Consider the following 16,434-nt stretch of genomic DNA (forward strand, 5'->3'; position numbering starts at 1 on the left):
AATTAAAAATTAGCTTTTTGAGTCAGGCTATAGATAAATCAGTGATTATTTATAAATCATTAAATTTTCCTTCAGAAGAGATGATAACCAAGAAGCAAAGATTGCTTTTCCTATGGAATTAAGCCTCAATTTAATATAATTCCATATTACTAACTTCAAATACCTTACCTATCTAATGTTAATGAAAGTTTATAAGTTAACTTTTAAAAACTAAACTAAATTGTACATTTATTCCATTTAATTACATTTTGAAATCAGGTACATCTACTCATATCGTGAGCTACAAGGTTGACCTCTGTTTCTTAAGTAGCAAACATAACTTTGCCTGAATGCTCAGCCACAGAGTCAACAATTTAGGTCAGTTTTGATTATGGTAGTAAAATGTTTTTAATGAAAATATCTCTAAACTACATATATATATAATATGTAGTTATATATATTAAACTATGTGTGTGTTTGTTTAGAGGTATTTATACATATAATATACATATATATTCAGACATGATAATTTGTATGAAATGAGTTGTTTGGTTATGTTCAGGTTTTTTGGATAGTAGTTCACAGCACAGACTCATAAATGTACTTAGTTGAGAGGTTGAGCCTTGAAGTCAGTTCTGAAATCTCACTCTCAGTGGGAGGCCACACACCGTCCAGACCAAGCCTAACAGACTCATGTGTGGAAGAGAGGGCGAGAAAAATGATACCTTACCTGTCTTTATTATGTTTTTTTCTTTTTTCCTTTTAAGGGGAATAGACTGAATTTTAAATGGTCAAAATGATTTGGAAATTCATTTTTCAAAACAAGCATGTTTCCTATTCACTAATAATCACAGTTTTTAAATATTTAAAACATCTTCATGAATCTATGTAAAATAATCCGTGAATGTTTATAGTTAAAGGCAGGTACATCATTAAAAATGTTACACGTAAGGTTTGCAATGAACCCAGTGCTCACTTACTCTTCAAACCTTGCCTTTGTGTAGCATTTCATTGATGTCAGAGGAATTTCACATACATTATCTTATTTGTTCCTCATCATAATTACCTGTAACATAAATACTACCTCTGTGATTTTATAGGTGAGGTGGGCTTAGAGAAGTTGCTTTGCCCAAGGTCACACATGTCCAGGTCCAGAGTTTCCCTACCAAAGTTTGCTCACTGCCTCTCTATGATTATTTTCCATATTTTTATGAAATAGCATAAATGAATTAATCAGTCTTAGGAGGAGAACATCTCATCATATTATAAGAAAAAAAAGGTTCCTGTGTGGCTTCATCTGGAGGATTCTGCTCCAAGGTGCTTGAAAGACCATCATGTCTGGAAATACATGGCATTTTGTTTTTCCCAGAGTCCACCTCTCTTACCTTCCATCTCCATGGGCTTCCAGAACTTGGCCAGGGAAAAGAAGAACAGTGTAACAAACGTCATGTGTGTCCTGCGCTCTCACACAGTTATACAGAATGATTTTAATTCTGCAAGACAATAAATAGAACTTGTTAAAAGTGAATATCTTAAAGCTCAATACAATTCTATATTATAGTAATTTTGCAGGCTATTTTACAAAAGAAAAATATTCTGATATTTTAGGGAACAGTAAAAATGTTAAAGCATGGGATAAATTATGTTTATCATTTTGAACTCATTGAATAATGCTTTATTATTAGCACTGAATAATGCTTTATTCAGTGACTTAAATGTAGTATGATGAACCCTGAAATTGGTTTTTAAAAAATCGTGAAAATGGGGCTTCCCTGGTGGCGCAGTTGTTGAGAGTCCGCCTGCCGGTGCAGGGGACACGGGTTCGTGCCCCGGTCCGGGAAGATCCCACATGCTGCGGAGCAGCTGGGCCCGTGAGCCATGGCCGCTGAGCCTGCGCGTCGGGAGCCTGTGCTCCGCAACGGGAGAGGCCACAACAGTGAGAGGCCCGTGTACCGAGAAAAAAAAAAAAGTTGTGAAAATGACATGAGGCAGTGTCCTGTTGTGTGAAACCCCAAATACCACTGCTGCAGGCAGAGTCTTTGGTTGAGATTTTTAGTTAAAAAAAAAAAAAAGGCTTTATTATTAAGAATTTTTAAACTACAAATATATTAGTTTTGTTTTGTAACGCCATAGTCTTGTTCAGTGCCTTTTTGTTTAAAAAAAAAAAAAAGAAAAAGTGTCCAGAAGAGTATACTTAATCAATTGAGATATTTATGGCTTTTTCTTCTCAGAAAATGTGGAAATTTTCCACCTCCAATTCCTATTGACATTTGTTCTACAACCATATGGCATTTTTACTTGTGGTAGAAAAAAAATGTATATATTGTAATAGAGGTACATAATTAATCTAATGATGGCTTCAGTTTTCTGTCATCTCTGTAAATATGGTTTTATCCAAAGGTATTTGACTTGATTTATTCTTTTAATCTGTGATGTGTATTTTAAAAGTTTGCCCTTGTGCAAAGGACATTATTAACATAGGTATGTGTTCTCTTCTCAAAGGAAATTCTAATGTTTTCCTAGATAGATAGATAGGTAGATAGATAGATAGATAGATGGATTGACAGATACACACACACCTCATAGGGTATATAGAACAGAAGATAGATAGATAGATAGATGTACAATCCTCACAACAGCCCTATGAGGTAGGTACTATTATATATATCTTATAGATATATATATATATATATATATTATATAGATATAAATATATTACCACAGTGCTAGGCGCATGTAAGTATGGGATTGTCTTTGTTGTTATTGCTATTATTAATATTATTACTATTTTAATATTGGGAAGCACTACCATTCTAATTGTATGTTGGCATATGAATTAATGTGACCGAGGAAATATAATAACTAAAAATTCTCTTATTTCCACCTCCTTCCACTTTTGCCAAAATAAGATATTTAATAAGGTCAGTAGATCAGTAGATTTTTTTTCCTATAGATTCTTTTAAATAATTCATTATTCTAAGCAAAAAGGAAATGTTTATGTTGTTTGTAGTACATTTCACAGTTTCTTGTATTAGAGAAAGGTTTTAATTGTAGCTTTTCCTTTTGTACCAAGTCTTGCCACTCAGAAGCTGGCAAAACCATTCAGCTGAAGCACTGTCAGCTAGGGTGTTGACGTTGCATGGGACCTTGGAGGCAGCCTTGTGCCACCTCCCCCTTCAGCTTAGAGTTTCATTCATACCTTTTTCTGATGTGGGCATCTAGTCGCTGAGGACTTTAAATAATAGGGAGTTAACAGCTTGTCAAAAAAAAAAAAACTATTCGTGTTAGACAAACTCTAGTCATTTGAAAGCTCTTTCTTGTTTGTTACTGAAATTAAAACTTCCTAGAAACCTCATCTTGCTCTTTGCTCTGTTCCCTGAAGCGTATAGAGCAAGACTGCTCCTTCTCCCATGTAATTGCTTTAGAAGTTTGAAGATGGGTTTAATATCTTCCTTTAATCCTTTCCTCCAGGTTAAACATTCCTTAAATGACATGTTTCCAAATATTTCTTCATCCCAACACTGGACCCTTTCTATCTTGTCAGTGTCCTTCTTGAGACACCCAGGCACCCAGGACTGAACATAGTTTTCTAAACATGATTGACCATTAAAGATTGCGGTGAGACTGTTCCTGCCTGTCTTTTGGACATGTACATCTGTTTATACTGCCAAAGTTTGCGTTTGCTTTTTTTTTTTTTTTAGTATCTACATCATAGTTTTGGCTTATATACAGAATGTGGTTATCAAAGATTTTCAGCATTTTTTTATGAGTCACTGCCAAACTGAGGTTTAAACTTTTGCAATTAGTTTTTGAAACCTAAATGCTCAACGATACAGTTGCCCTGTTACATTTCATCTGGCTAGTATCAGTCTATTGCTCAACATGTCAAAACCATTAAGATTTTGATGCTATCCATGTGTTGCCTTTCTCTCTTGGCTATATGACATCTGAAAATTAAAATCTAATATGCATTTCTTCTTCATCTTCATTCAAGCACTGTGTTAAGGGAAAGGAACCAAGTATTGAGGCTTGTAGCACAACACTAGAGATCGCTTTTCTGCTCAATATAAATCCACTACTAAACATTTTCTAGGAATAGTTATTTTACGTATTTGAATCCATATTGCCAAACTCTTATACAGATCCCATTTCTCTGTCTTATCCACGACTAAGTTTCCATAATCTGAATATACTCTATCTTTACTATTTCTGAAGCTAACAGCCAAGTTAATATCAAACGAAAAATGAGAGTGTTTTGTCATAATGTTGCTCATTGTGACCCACCTACCTTGGGGCTGCTATCGCTGCTGCCTTTTCTCGAGAGCTCACAAACTGTCTATTTAATAACCTTTTCTGGAATTTTGCCGTAATTTTCATAGGCTCACAGACCTGTGTTCCAGAATGCACATTCGTCCTCATCTTTTTCTTTTTTGTCCTGTGTCGGAAGGCATTAGTCATTCGACTCTCCCATCTGTGACATTTCTCACAGTCTTTCAGTAGCCAGGAAGGACAGTTATGTGCGTTCTCAGCATGAGAGCAGAACAGAGGTGGGTGGGTGCGTCAGTGAAGGTGCCCTAGACCAGAAGCTAGGCCTCCAGAGTGAGGAGGAAGACAGAGAAGGGAAGTGTTAGAGGATGAAAGCTGGACAAGAACATCAGAAAAAAAGAGTGAGATAGTTGCTGCAGGGAGGGGCTCAGTGGGGTGCTGCACAGTTATTTGTCCTAGAGGATAATATGATGTTTGGAATGGGAGGGTGGGTGGTCTTGGAAAGCAAAGGACAACAGAAGCCAGGATGGTAGCTGCATCCAAGGCCCCCCTGGCAACCTGTAATGGGCTATGTGAATGCACATTTCATCTTTAAAGGCCCCTCTTCATGGAATTTATTTTAGTCTTTACAACTTTGAACTCATTCTTCAGTTGTTCTATTTCCTTTTTCTTCTTTCAATAGTATATTATCTTTTTCTTTTTAACATCTTTACTGAAGTATAATTGCTTTACAATGGTGTGTTAGTTTCCGCTTTATAACAAAATGAATCAGCTATATATTTACATATATCCCCATATCCCCTCCCTCTTGCATCTCCCTCCCACCCTCCCTATCCCACCCCTCTAGGTGGTCACAAACCACCGAGCTGATCTCCCTGTGCTATGCGGCTGCTTCCCACTAGCTATCTGTTTTACATTTGGTAGTGTATATATGTCTATGCCACTCTCTCATTTCATCCCAGTTTACCCTTCCCCCTCCCCGTGTCCTCAAGTCCATTCTCTACGTCTGCATCTTTATTCCTGTCCTTCCCCTAGGTTCATTACAACCATTTTTTTTTTTAGATTCCGTATATATGTGTTAGCATATAGTATTTGTTTTTCTCTTTCTGACTTACTTCACTCTGTATGACAGACTCTAGGTCCATCCACCTCACTACAAATAACTCAATTTTGTTTCTTTTTATGGCTGAGTAATATTCCATTGTATATATGTGCCACATCTTCTTTATCCATTCATCTGTCGATGGACACTTAGGTTGCTTCCATGACCTGGCTATTGTAAATAGAGCTGCAGTGAACATTGTGGTACATGACTCTTTTTGAATTATGGTTTTCTCAGGGTATATGCCCAGGAGTGGGATTGCTGTGTCATATGGTAGTTCTATTTGTAGTTTTTTAAGGAACCTCCATACTGTTCTCCATAGTGGCTCTATCAATTTACATTCCCACCAACAGTGCAAGAGGGTTCCCCTTTCTCCACACCCTCTCCAGCATTTATTGTTTGTATACTTTTTCATGATGGCCATTCTGACTGGTGTGAGGTGATACCTCATGATGGTTTTGATTTGCATTTCTCTAATGATTAGTGATGTTGAGCATTCTTTCATGTGTTTGTTGGCAATCTGTATATATTCTTTGGAGAAATGTCTATTTAGGTCTTCTGCCCATTTTTGGATTGGATTGTTTGTTTCTTTGATATTGAGCTGCATGAGCTGCTTGTATATTTTGGAGATTAATCCTTTGTCAGTTGCTTCATTTGCAAACATTTTCTCCCATTCTGAGGGTTGTCCTTTCGTCTTGTTTATGGTTTCCTTTGCTGTGCAAAAGCTTTTAAGTTTCATTAGGTCCCATTTGTTTATTTTTGTTTTTATTTCCATTTCTCTAGGAGGTGGGTCAAAAAGGATCTTGCTGTGATTTATGTCATAGAGTGTGCTGCCTATGTTTTCCTCTAAGAGTTTTATAGTGTCTGGCCTTACATTTAGGTCTTTCATCCATTTTGAGTTTACTTTTGTGTATGGTGTTAGGGAGTGTTAATAGTATATTATCTTTTGCAAATACTTGCACATACTTGTTCTTACTCAACATACAGCCTTTACATCTGGGAGCCCCTTATTTTTGTCATCATCTCCTTCCCTCATGCATGCCCATCAGTCTTTAGCAGATTCTGACAAGGTTGTTTGTTTCTGAACATTTTCTGTGAGGAACAGCACTTTAAAAACACTTGTGGCAAGTGTCCTGGTGACAATACAAGCCTCTGGGTGGAGTCCCACACAATTTTTACAGGTTTGTACATCTCTCTTGTCAGCTCCTTCAAAACAGGGATAGTGCCCTGTCTCCACAGTGGTGCTCTGTGCAGAGGAAATGCTCAGCAGTGGAGGGGATCGTAGGCTCCTCCTTTTACCCCCGGACCTTCTCAAATGAGAGCCCTGAGAGAGCTTATTCAGTAGCCATTATTTTGGCCACTTTCATAATTAAGTATGACATTGTTGGAATTTAGTTTTTCAGAGGCTTCCATCACCCTTGAGCTTTATTTCCAGTTATAGTTAATGGCAATCTTTTCACTAAACTTATTTTTGCAATGCACCTTCCTAACATATAGTCTGTGTGTCCAAACCCATTCCTGCTAGGCCTTTCTAAGGACTGATTCTAATACCAAGATGGCATTAATTTTCTGTTAATTCTTATCACCTTTATATCCAATTATGCTGACATAATTAAGCAAAAAGCGCTTCTTCTATCTTCTAATACATAAGATTATCAGTTAGGCACACCAGGAATTTGTCAACTATAGAATGCAAGTTTCAGCAGATGTTCAGAGGTTGAAGTCCCGTATCATTACTGCATCATACCTTTCTGCCAGCTGTATAATCTCTATTAAGGAAGCATGGTCCACTTCTACCACTTGGGTGAGAGGTATGTGGTCTCTTCCCGTAACAGCATGGCTTCCATTTGTTTCCTTTTACCCTTATCCAGCTGTTCAACCATTTAAAAACAAAACAAAACTTTAACATATTGTTTCATACTCCCTTACTCTCTATTTTACGGTTTCTTCAGAAGAAGGTCTGCCCCGTGTTCCAGATGAGTTTTAGTATCCCTGTTCTCTCTAAGCACTCTATCTGGTTGGGTGAAAGAAAATTTGGGGCTATCTCCAAATCTTTTCCAGTGCTATAGAGTGGAAGAGCTCTGGATGTGCAGAAATGAAACCTAGGCCATTTCTCAAATTTGCTCTTGACTCTGGTCCACATCACTTAGCCTCTCTCATCCAGTGTCTTCTCCTGCAAAACGAGGTGAGAAGCGACGATGGTGCTTGGGGTTTCTTCTAGGTCTAAGGTTTTCTTCTGATTTCATTGGAGAGAAGCGACTGCTGCCCCCACATCTTCTAAAGCTGCTTAGATGCCCTGGCAAGGGCTTGCCTTTAATATTTTAAGAGGACTTTCAAACCAACTAGTTTTCAGAGGCATACAATGATTTCTCAAGAGGGTCTCATAAAAGCAACATTTATCACGGAAAAGGTGTTTAATAACACCTTTTAATAAATGTTAAATAATAATGCATTTTAAGTACTGTGGATCCTCTTTGTGTTAATATCTTTAATTGGATCCTCTAGCAGGGGATTTGGACTTAATTTATTTCGGGTGATTCTGCACTTACATAATTATTCAGTTGACTTCATTAGAGATTTAATTACATTATTGCCCTAAAGTGCTATATCAGGGAAATAAAATGCAGACTGATAATTCACGATTTTGTATTTTTAAATTTATCTTACAGCTAAAGTGTTTTTCAGGCCGTAAAGGCCAGAGTGGGCATTCTAGCGTTTCTAGCCACATCCTAATATGGAAAGTTCTACCTATGCATCAACTGGGAATTTGCCCAGTCAAAATGTAGGGGAAGGCAAAAGCGGAAATAATTTTTTTTTAATTGTGGTCTTTTCTCTTGCAGTTATTAGAACCAAGGTCATGGGCCCGATCCCTCAGTGTTCCATTCAACCCTCTCTGGTTCTGTAGCCCTATGACAAGCCCTCTAACAGTGGTCCTGGGGGCAGCAACTGTGTTTTCTCTGTACCTCCAGCCCCTACTATATACCTATACCATATAGGTGCCTAATAAATGCTTGCTAAATTTAATTTGAGCATCACAAGGACAACCCTTTGGAAGTGTGGTTAAAACAATATAGGGCTTCCCTGGTGGCGCAGTGGTTGAGAGTCCGCCTGCCGATGAAGGGGACACGGGTTCGTGCCCCGGTCCGGGAAGATCCCACATGCCGCGGAGCGGCTGGGCCCGTGAGCCATGGCCGCTGAGCCTGCGCGTCTGGGGCCCGTGCTCCGCAACGGGAGAGGCCACAACTGAGAGACCCGCATACCGCAAAAGAAAAAAAAAAACGATATAAACCCAACATGACAGTTTTAAAATACAGTCTCTCAAAATACATGCCCCGGGGAGTGAGGTACTCCCAAATCTGGCTAATCATTGGAATGATGCTAATCACTATTAGCATTTTAAAAAAGCATAAAAAAAGGAAGCATTTTTTTTTAGGCCTTACTGAATCCATCTCCAGGAATGAGGCCTAGGCATCTGCATTTGAAAGCTCCCCAGATGAATCTTATGATCAGCCAAGTTTAGGAACTCCAACTTAATGTGTCTTTTGTCGCATTTATTTACAAAGGACAAGATTGTATTTTTCTGGATAAACTCATGGCCTATTCTAATCTGTAGTAAACACGAGTCTCATTTATGCGCTATTAATTATATCTAAAGGATTTCCTTTGAGCCAGTACTTTATGTTTAGTTGGTGGAAGTGTATACAGATGCCTGTGAGGAATAATGCCTTCCATGAAGGATTGGATTACTGGGGAGCTCTGAAATGGGCATTTTACACGTGGAAGCTATCGGGTCCTTGGTATGCAAAGTCCTGGGAGCCAGCCCTGTGGAGAGCAGATTGGAGTATTAACTGGAAGTACAGTAGTCATTGGGGAAGAGAAATTAACTCTTTTAGGGCTTGAGTAACTTTTAGTGATGTCCTCCTGGGTGCTATTTTGCCCTAGTCTGAATTACCCTTCATTGTAGGGTTAAATACCATATAAGTCACCATCAAATATTCAGTTGAGCCTGACTGAATAAAGTTTACAGACTAACAAACTAAGCGTAGCAATCAGAGAAACACAGAATGTGGAACATTGTACCACATAGCTTGGTCCTTTCAAAATGGCAATATCATAGTGGGAAAAAGAAGTTTAAAGTGTCATAACAGATGAATGCAGTGTGTAAACCAGGATTCACTGTGGTTTGGGGGGGAGAAAAAGGCTAAAAAAGACATTTTGAAGCCAATTGGGGAAATTTGCAGATGGACTAGGTATTGATAATAGGAGAGGATTACTGTTAACTTTCCGAGCTGTGATAATAGTATTCTGGCCATGTAGGAGAATGTTCTTATCTTTGGAGATGCTTCTCAAAACAAGGGTAAAGCATCCTGCAGCCTGTGGTATGTCCAAGCCTCCTCCTACCAGCTGAGAGCCAGTTGTTAAATATTCAAGAATTTTGTGATTCTACAACCCTTGGTAGCTTGAAATCAGCCATGATGGGAGTATTTATACCACAGAAATCTGCAAGTGCTACAAATAGGGCTTTTTCCTCCTCTGGAGACCTAATATACCAGCTTAAACAGCTTACTTTCAAATGATTCAGAAAACACACACATACAAGTAGATAGAACAGAAATAGCAATATATTAATGGTTGTTGAATCTAGGTAGAAGATACGCGTTCATTAATTATGCTACGTCCAGAAGTCACAGACTTCCTGTAAAGGCCAAAGTGTAAATATTTTAGGCTTTGCAATCCATACAGTCTCTGTGGCAGCTACTCAACTCTGTAGGTCTGCCGTTATAGCACAGAAACAACCATAGACAATAGTTAAATAAATGAGCATGGTTATATTCCAGCAGAACTTAATTTATAAAAACAGGAGGGCCAAATTTGGCCTGAGGCCATAGGTTGCCAACTCCCGGGCTAGTCTTTCAACTTTTCTGTACTTTTAAAATATTTGAGGGATTTCCCTGCTGGTCCAATGGTTAAGACACTGCGCTTCCACTGCAGGGGGCACGGGTTCGATCCCTGGTCAGGGAACTAAGATCCCGCATGCCATGCAGCACAGCCAAAAAATAAAAAAAAATAAATAAAATATTTGATAATGAAAAAAAAATTTTTAATAAAGTTCTTAGGTTGGTTTTCAGAGCCCACCTGGGTCCCCTCGCACCTACTCCTGCAAAGTATCACACCAATCTGTCTTCATTCGCTCTGGTCTCCTCTGTGCCTTTGTTCAAGCTATTCTCTTTCCCTATAATTTTCTTGCTACCCCGACGCCATAACTACTTATCAACATTCTCAGGACATGCCTTAAATCCCTTTTCTGTAAGGCCCTCTTAAATCTCTTCTAATCAAAGTTGCTCTCATTTCTCTGGTCATCTGTAGTCCCTTCATTTGCTGCTTTTCACAGTATACCCTTTGTTAGTTCCTGACCCATAAAGCAAAAAAGGATCATTGTACTCTTTACACATAGTAGGTGCTCAATTAATATTTACAAATTGAAATCCAGTCATGCAGATATCCACTTGCCTGAAGTTACCAACCTAGAAGTCCAGAATAGAGAATGTTGGCCAGTCCAATTTAGATTTGAAGGAATTAAAGATAATGAAAATAAGAAGCATGTTCTTTCTTTTTCTTTTTTTTTAGTCTTTAAGGCTCATCTGATCCAAGTTCAACTACCTTTGAGGTTGCTGTGCATCAAGCTAAAATAGACTTGATCTATTTTGTATGGGGCAGCTTTCTTAGCAATGGCTAAGGGCTTGAGGAGGAAGAAGAATTAAGTTGTTCTGAATATCTATAGTGTTTTAGACACTGTCAAGCACTCTATACTGTCTCATGCAGTACCCCCCCAGCAGTCCTACAAGGGACTGATATAATCCCCATTTAGAACTCAGAGCAGTTAACTGGCCTCTCTAAGATGGGAGCTAGAAGAGGAGTTTGAGTCTGGCTGCCTCTGATACCCAGGACCATTTTAGTGCCTTCATGCATTCAATGATGGCAGGAAGCCAGGGAACCCTAGGCTGAAACAATACCAAAGTTCATATGCAGTGTGGAAATACCTGTAGAATCCTGAGAGTCTGGCGGAGTATAATATTAAGTGCCACTGGACTGGGTGTTAGGAAAACCGGCTTCTGATCACAGCTTTGTCACTATGCATCTATGATCTTGTGTGAGCCGCTGAGCTTCTCTGGCCCTCTCCTCTCATCTCTGTAATTAGGGGAGTAAAGCATGTTATTTCTTTTATTCCTTTATGTTTCATGCATTATACGATAGCTCCAAGTCTAATGAAGAGATTAGATAAGTGAGTGGAGAATTAAAATACAACACTATATAATAATGCTGTACTCCACATATGCACAGGGCACTCCAGGAGCCCCAAGGAAGAAGGGCACCTAGCCCCTTAGGGCTGTCATCCTAGCTGTGTACATTCCACCCAAGTGGAATTTGGGAAGCTTGATGGGGCGAGGGGTGTGTGTGGAGACTGTCTCAAGCCATCAGCTGCAAGTAGTTTCCCTAAGTAATGATGAAACGGCGGAAGGGGAAAGGACTTCCATGCCTCATGAAAGAGCTTGGACTTTTTTTTTCCTTAAAGCTATTGGAAGGCAGTGGAGGGTTTTAAGCAAGATCACATTTGCTTTTTATAAAGATCTTCTTGGCAGCATGAAGGATGGAGTCCAGGGGCAAAGAACTGGTGGTGGGAAGACTCTTTAGGAGGTGATTACAAAAATAACCCAGGCAGGCGATGATGATAGCCTGAGCTGATGTGGCAATGAGAGTGAAGAGCAGATGATAATTTGAGGGCTTTGTATGAGATAGAATGGCTGGGACTTAGTGAGTATATCAGTCAAGATGGCCGCAGACAACCTGACAGTCTCTTCAGACAACAGATGTGTTTCTTGCCCATATACATGTCCTGTGCAGGCTGGAGGGGCACCGTGATTGCTCACTGTGGCCACTCGGGGATCCAATCTGAGGAGCTTCTTTGATGTGACTGGTTGTTGTACCAGAGGGAAACCTCTGGCGGGACTCACATGGACCGTTAAATGCTACAGCCCAGAAGTGACACGCACCATTCATGTCTCATGGACTAGAACTTGTCACTGGGCCCCAACCAACCTAGTGGGGAGCCAGAAAGTTCAGTCATGGGTGAGCCGTGGTGCCTGAATGGATGAAGGAGGACTCCCGAGTTTCTGATTTAGGGAGTAAAGCAGACATTAGAGGTATTCACTGAGACGATGGAATCGGGGCAAGGGGAAGTGGACCGGCCAAATCATTTTAAGTCTTTTTCAGCTCTAAAGTGTAACCATTGTATTGGTCCTTTCCAGTCCTCAGGGAGAGGGATTGGAAGTCAACTCCATTTGTGGGCAAGAGTTGACTTTATTCTTCACAAAGGATATTTTAATTCATTCCTCCCAAAGTCTTACAGTTTTAATAATGTAGTGCTCAGATCTAATACCATGTGTCTTTCTTGAATTTTCACATGGACTATTGTGTCAACATACAATGTAAAAATATTAGTTATTAACTAGGATGTTAGTGAAGCCTTCCTCACCTAAGAATATCAGGCTGCTGAATTCAGAATGTCAGAGATGTAAATGCCCTCTGCCTTCATCACCACCACCCGCCAGCAGGGCCCACTTCAAGATATCACAGGGCGGGAGTTGGGGGGAAGAGGTGTAATTAGGCTAATTGGAGCCTATTGTTCTGCTCTGGAGGGCCGAAACCTAGCAGCCTTAGGGAATGTTAGTGCCTCAAAATCACTGGAGAATGGTGTTCTCTTTAACCTCAAAAGCAGAAACAGTGAATCTGTACTGTTTCTCCCCTTCTTTGTTTTCCACCTCTCCTCCCCAATTTAATTGTGGTACCTTAAAAACTGACTTTTACTGTGCATTTGTTTCTTAACAGTTGCGAGAAACAATCAAAGCTGGCAAAGGTGTGACTTCAGCTATTGACCTGTGTCGTTACCATGGAAACAAGGCACTGGAGGCCCTGGAGAGCTTTCCTCCCTCGGAGGCCAGAACTGCTTTAGAAAACATTGTGTTTGCTGTGACCAGATTTTCGTGACACCAAATTAAAAAGACTATTGTTCGTTAGCTGAAAAAAACTGGGGAATGAGGTGATCGGGAGAGCTTTCATGATGAAAGATCTAAATGTGTTAATGACTTTAACAACATATACATTTTTTTTTCTTTTTACCACACTGCTAAATGAATACTGCCTTCTTTTTGGAACTGCTACAAACAAAATTAGAAGAAAAAAGGTCAAGCAGTTTTCAGTTGTCACGCCAGAAGCACACTTGAGGCTTCAGTAGCAGAAATAATTAATGAGATTCGCTCCTGTGACCTCAGCAAATGGACAGGAAATAAGTCCTTATTGATTGGACTGAGCCAGGGATGGCGCCAGGGCGGTGGCCTGTGGTTTTCCTTCTAGAGAGGACAGGGCAAGCTGGAAGCTGCAGGTGTCAAGAGAAACACTATCAATGCCAGCCAGGGAGGACTGTCAAATCAAAAACCAGTGACCAATTTTTCATAACGGAGGGTAGTTTAATAATTAAGAAAAAAAAACATGCTTTGTCTTCTTGCAATTATGTCTTTGTATTTATAGATGCAGTATGGATATACTTTGTGCTTCTTGGGTTCTGTAAGATTTTGTGGGGGAAACTGCTGAAAAAATAATGCCAAATATTTGAAGTAGGAGATTAAAATGTTATCAAATGTTAACTTGGTTATAGTAGGAATTGCCTGTTTTTCTTTCTGGAAGACCAAATTTTTTCAAACACATTTCAAAGAACCAAACTTTTTTTTTAAAGCTGAACAGGATGCTTCTTTTTTCAAGTAAATGTATTCATTTGTAATACGTTGGTGTAGAGAATACCTTTCATTTTTACAAGTGTCAGATATATAATTGTTGTACTGGGGAATTCATTGGTGATTTTTTTTTTTTTAGCCTCAGAGTGTCAAATTTTGGTCTTGAACCACAGACATCCAATTACAGAAAGAATATAAGCAATCTCACAGCCCTGCAATTGGACACTGTCTCTCTGTGGTTCATAGGAGATGATTTTTGAGGTTTGCATGCATGCAATATGAGAACACCGTTGACAAGAAGGCTGAGTTTACATAAATGATCTAGATTGAGACTCAGCTACCTTTCTTCCTTATGTGGTGTAATTACAGCCCTATCTGGAGACAGCGAACACAGCAAACAGATTTTATTACCTAGTTCACTCAAACACTAAGTGAAGTCACTTTAGTTAAATTCCTTCTTGAAAAGTTACAAAACCATTTTATCAGGACCCATCATGTGGCATGCAATGAAAAGAAAATGTAAGCTACAGAGGTTAAGGTATTGTATTTTGAAATATTTTTAAGCATACTTGAAATGTTGTAATTGTACAGTTTATGCTACTACAATTTGAAGGCCTATAGATTTAGCTGAAGAGAACACTCCACTCTTCTGTTTGAAATGTCTTTTCTCACAGAAATTGGCTTAATTATTAACTATGGTTAGATGCTTTAGATCAGACTAGGTTTTAATCATTAACTTCCACAAAGGAGGAGTCATGCTTTGTGTTCTCTGGATGAGCAGGAACTTCAGCAAGCTGTAGGTTTTATTAAGCAGATGGTCGGGTACTGTGGAACACAAGGCAGTATTCTAGGGCTCTTCTAGTTCTGGTTTAGCACCTGGTTTGCTGTGTGACCTTGAACAAGTCACTTCCCTCTGAGCCTCAGTTTCCACATTGGTAAAATAAGGTTAAACAAGAGAATATATGAGGTCCTCTCCAGCTTTGTTTTATTTTCTAAAAGTTTGCCATTTCTGACCCTCTAGATAACAAAGATGCTATGTGAAATTCAGGGAAGAGGGAAGGTGAAACACAAAGAGAGGCTATGAAGGAAAGCATAAAACTTAACAGCAGACTTCTGGCCAAGCTGCCTCACAGGTGACCTAAAGAATTCCCAGCTCTCCTTTGTGTGGCTTATAATCCTGGACTCTTTGTTTCAACACCCGCCTTTCTGCTTTCTTTGGAACCTTCCCTACCTCCCTTTCATCTTCCCAGCTGCCTTCCAGGCCTCTGTTCCCTCTCCTGTGCCCTGCCTTCCGTCCGGCTCCCTGGGAGCAGCAGCCCTGCCCTCACTGTTGAGTGACAGCTCTGCTTTTGTTAAACCTAATACGCTGGCTAAGTCAGTCTAAAGTATTAAATACTGAGAGTCTTCTCCATACCCCTTCTTCAGGGATATTTATTTATTAATTCATTTTAAGCCCTTATAATTTCAGACGATCTCTAGGGAGAAATTTGGGGGCAGCAAGACGCGCTTAATTACACTTTTTGGCCTACTGCCTGAGTGCTACCAGGGAAGGTACTGACAAGGCAGAGTTAGTGACCTTAGAATGTCTCCTCCTTTACCCCCTCTGCATCACCCTCCCCCGCCCCAGTTTCTTGCTAGAGTGAAGAATTCATTCATTAACCATTGTCCCTCTTCCCCCCACCTGGACCCGCAAACCTCACTCACTTCAGGCCCCTGAGCCCACCTGCACTCTCCTTCCTCCCTATCAGTCTTTTCTTCACGTGTAGTAAGGGCTCTGCATGTATACCAGGCCCTCTGCTAAGGGCCTTAACAGTACTGTCTTGTTCGAATCCCACGGCCACCCTCTGGGGGTAAGACTTAATCCCCCATTTATAGATGCAGGAGCCAGCAGAAAGGACCGCCTCTGACAGACTGGCTTGCCTTCCCACGCCACCTCCCCACTTTAGAGTCATTGCAGACAGCACCTCTTTCTCTCTTCCTTTGCTTCTCTTTCCAGATAAGACTACTCCTTTCCAAGGATGTTGAGCCTTCAGCCTCCTGTCTCCCTCACGTCCCTATTCTTGAGGCTTGAGTCTCCCCTGCTGGCTGTGAATGGGCTCAGTTCTCCCCGAAATGGCATCCCTCACTCCCCCTATTTACCCTTCCACCTCTACTTTTTTCTTCGTAGCATTAGCAGCACACCTTCTTACACGCTACTAACTCCTTAACCCTTTGGTCATTCACTACACTCACTGCCGGGGCCCCACCATCTAGACCAGCGCCAGCACTGTAGACGCTCAAAGACTACTTGTTCAACAA

At 40.0% G+C, this 16,434-nt stretch overlaps 1 protein-coding gene across 4 annotated transcripts in view; it reads left to right on the plus strand.

The window, feature by feature from the left end:
* PDSS2 (decaprenyl diphosphate synthase subunit 2) overlaps positions 1 to 16,434 on the plus strand; it is a 268,202-nt gene that overhangs the window by 245,324 nt on the left and 6,444 nt on the right. The window contains exon 8 of one of the 4 annotated variants that reach the window (XR_014295138.1): positions 13,235 to 15,269. The exons of 1 other annotated variant lie outside the window; for it this stretch is intronic. Coding sequence is in view for 2 of the 3 variants with exons in the window: in XM_082634003.1 (XP_082490129.1) it covers positions 13,235 to 13,393 (159 nt within the window). In the remaining variant the exon portion in view is untranslated. Of the gene's footprint in view, positions 1 to 13,234; positions 15,663 to 16,434 lie in introns of those variants that run through there. 2 more of the 4 variants (XM_082634003.1, XM_082634001.1) reach the window with 2 other exon arrangements.

Source organism: Mesoplodon mirus, assembly GCF_964341445.2.
Source record: "Mesoplodon mirus genome assembly, chromosome: 10".
NCBI classification, from domain to species: domain Eukaryota; kingdom Metazoa; phylum Chordata; class Mammalia; order Artiodactyla; family Ziphiidae; genus Mesoplodon; species Mesoplodon mirus.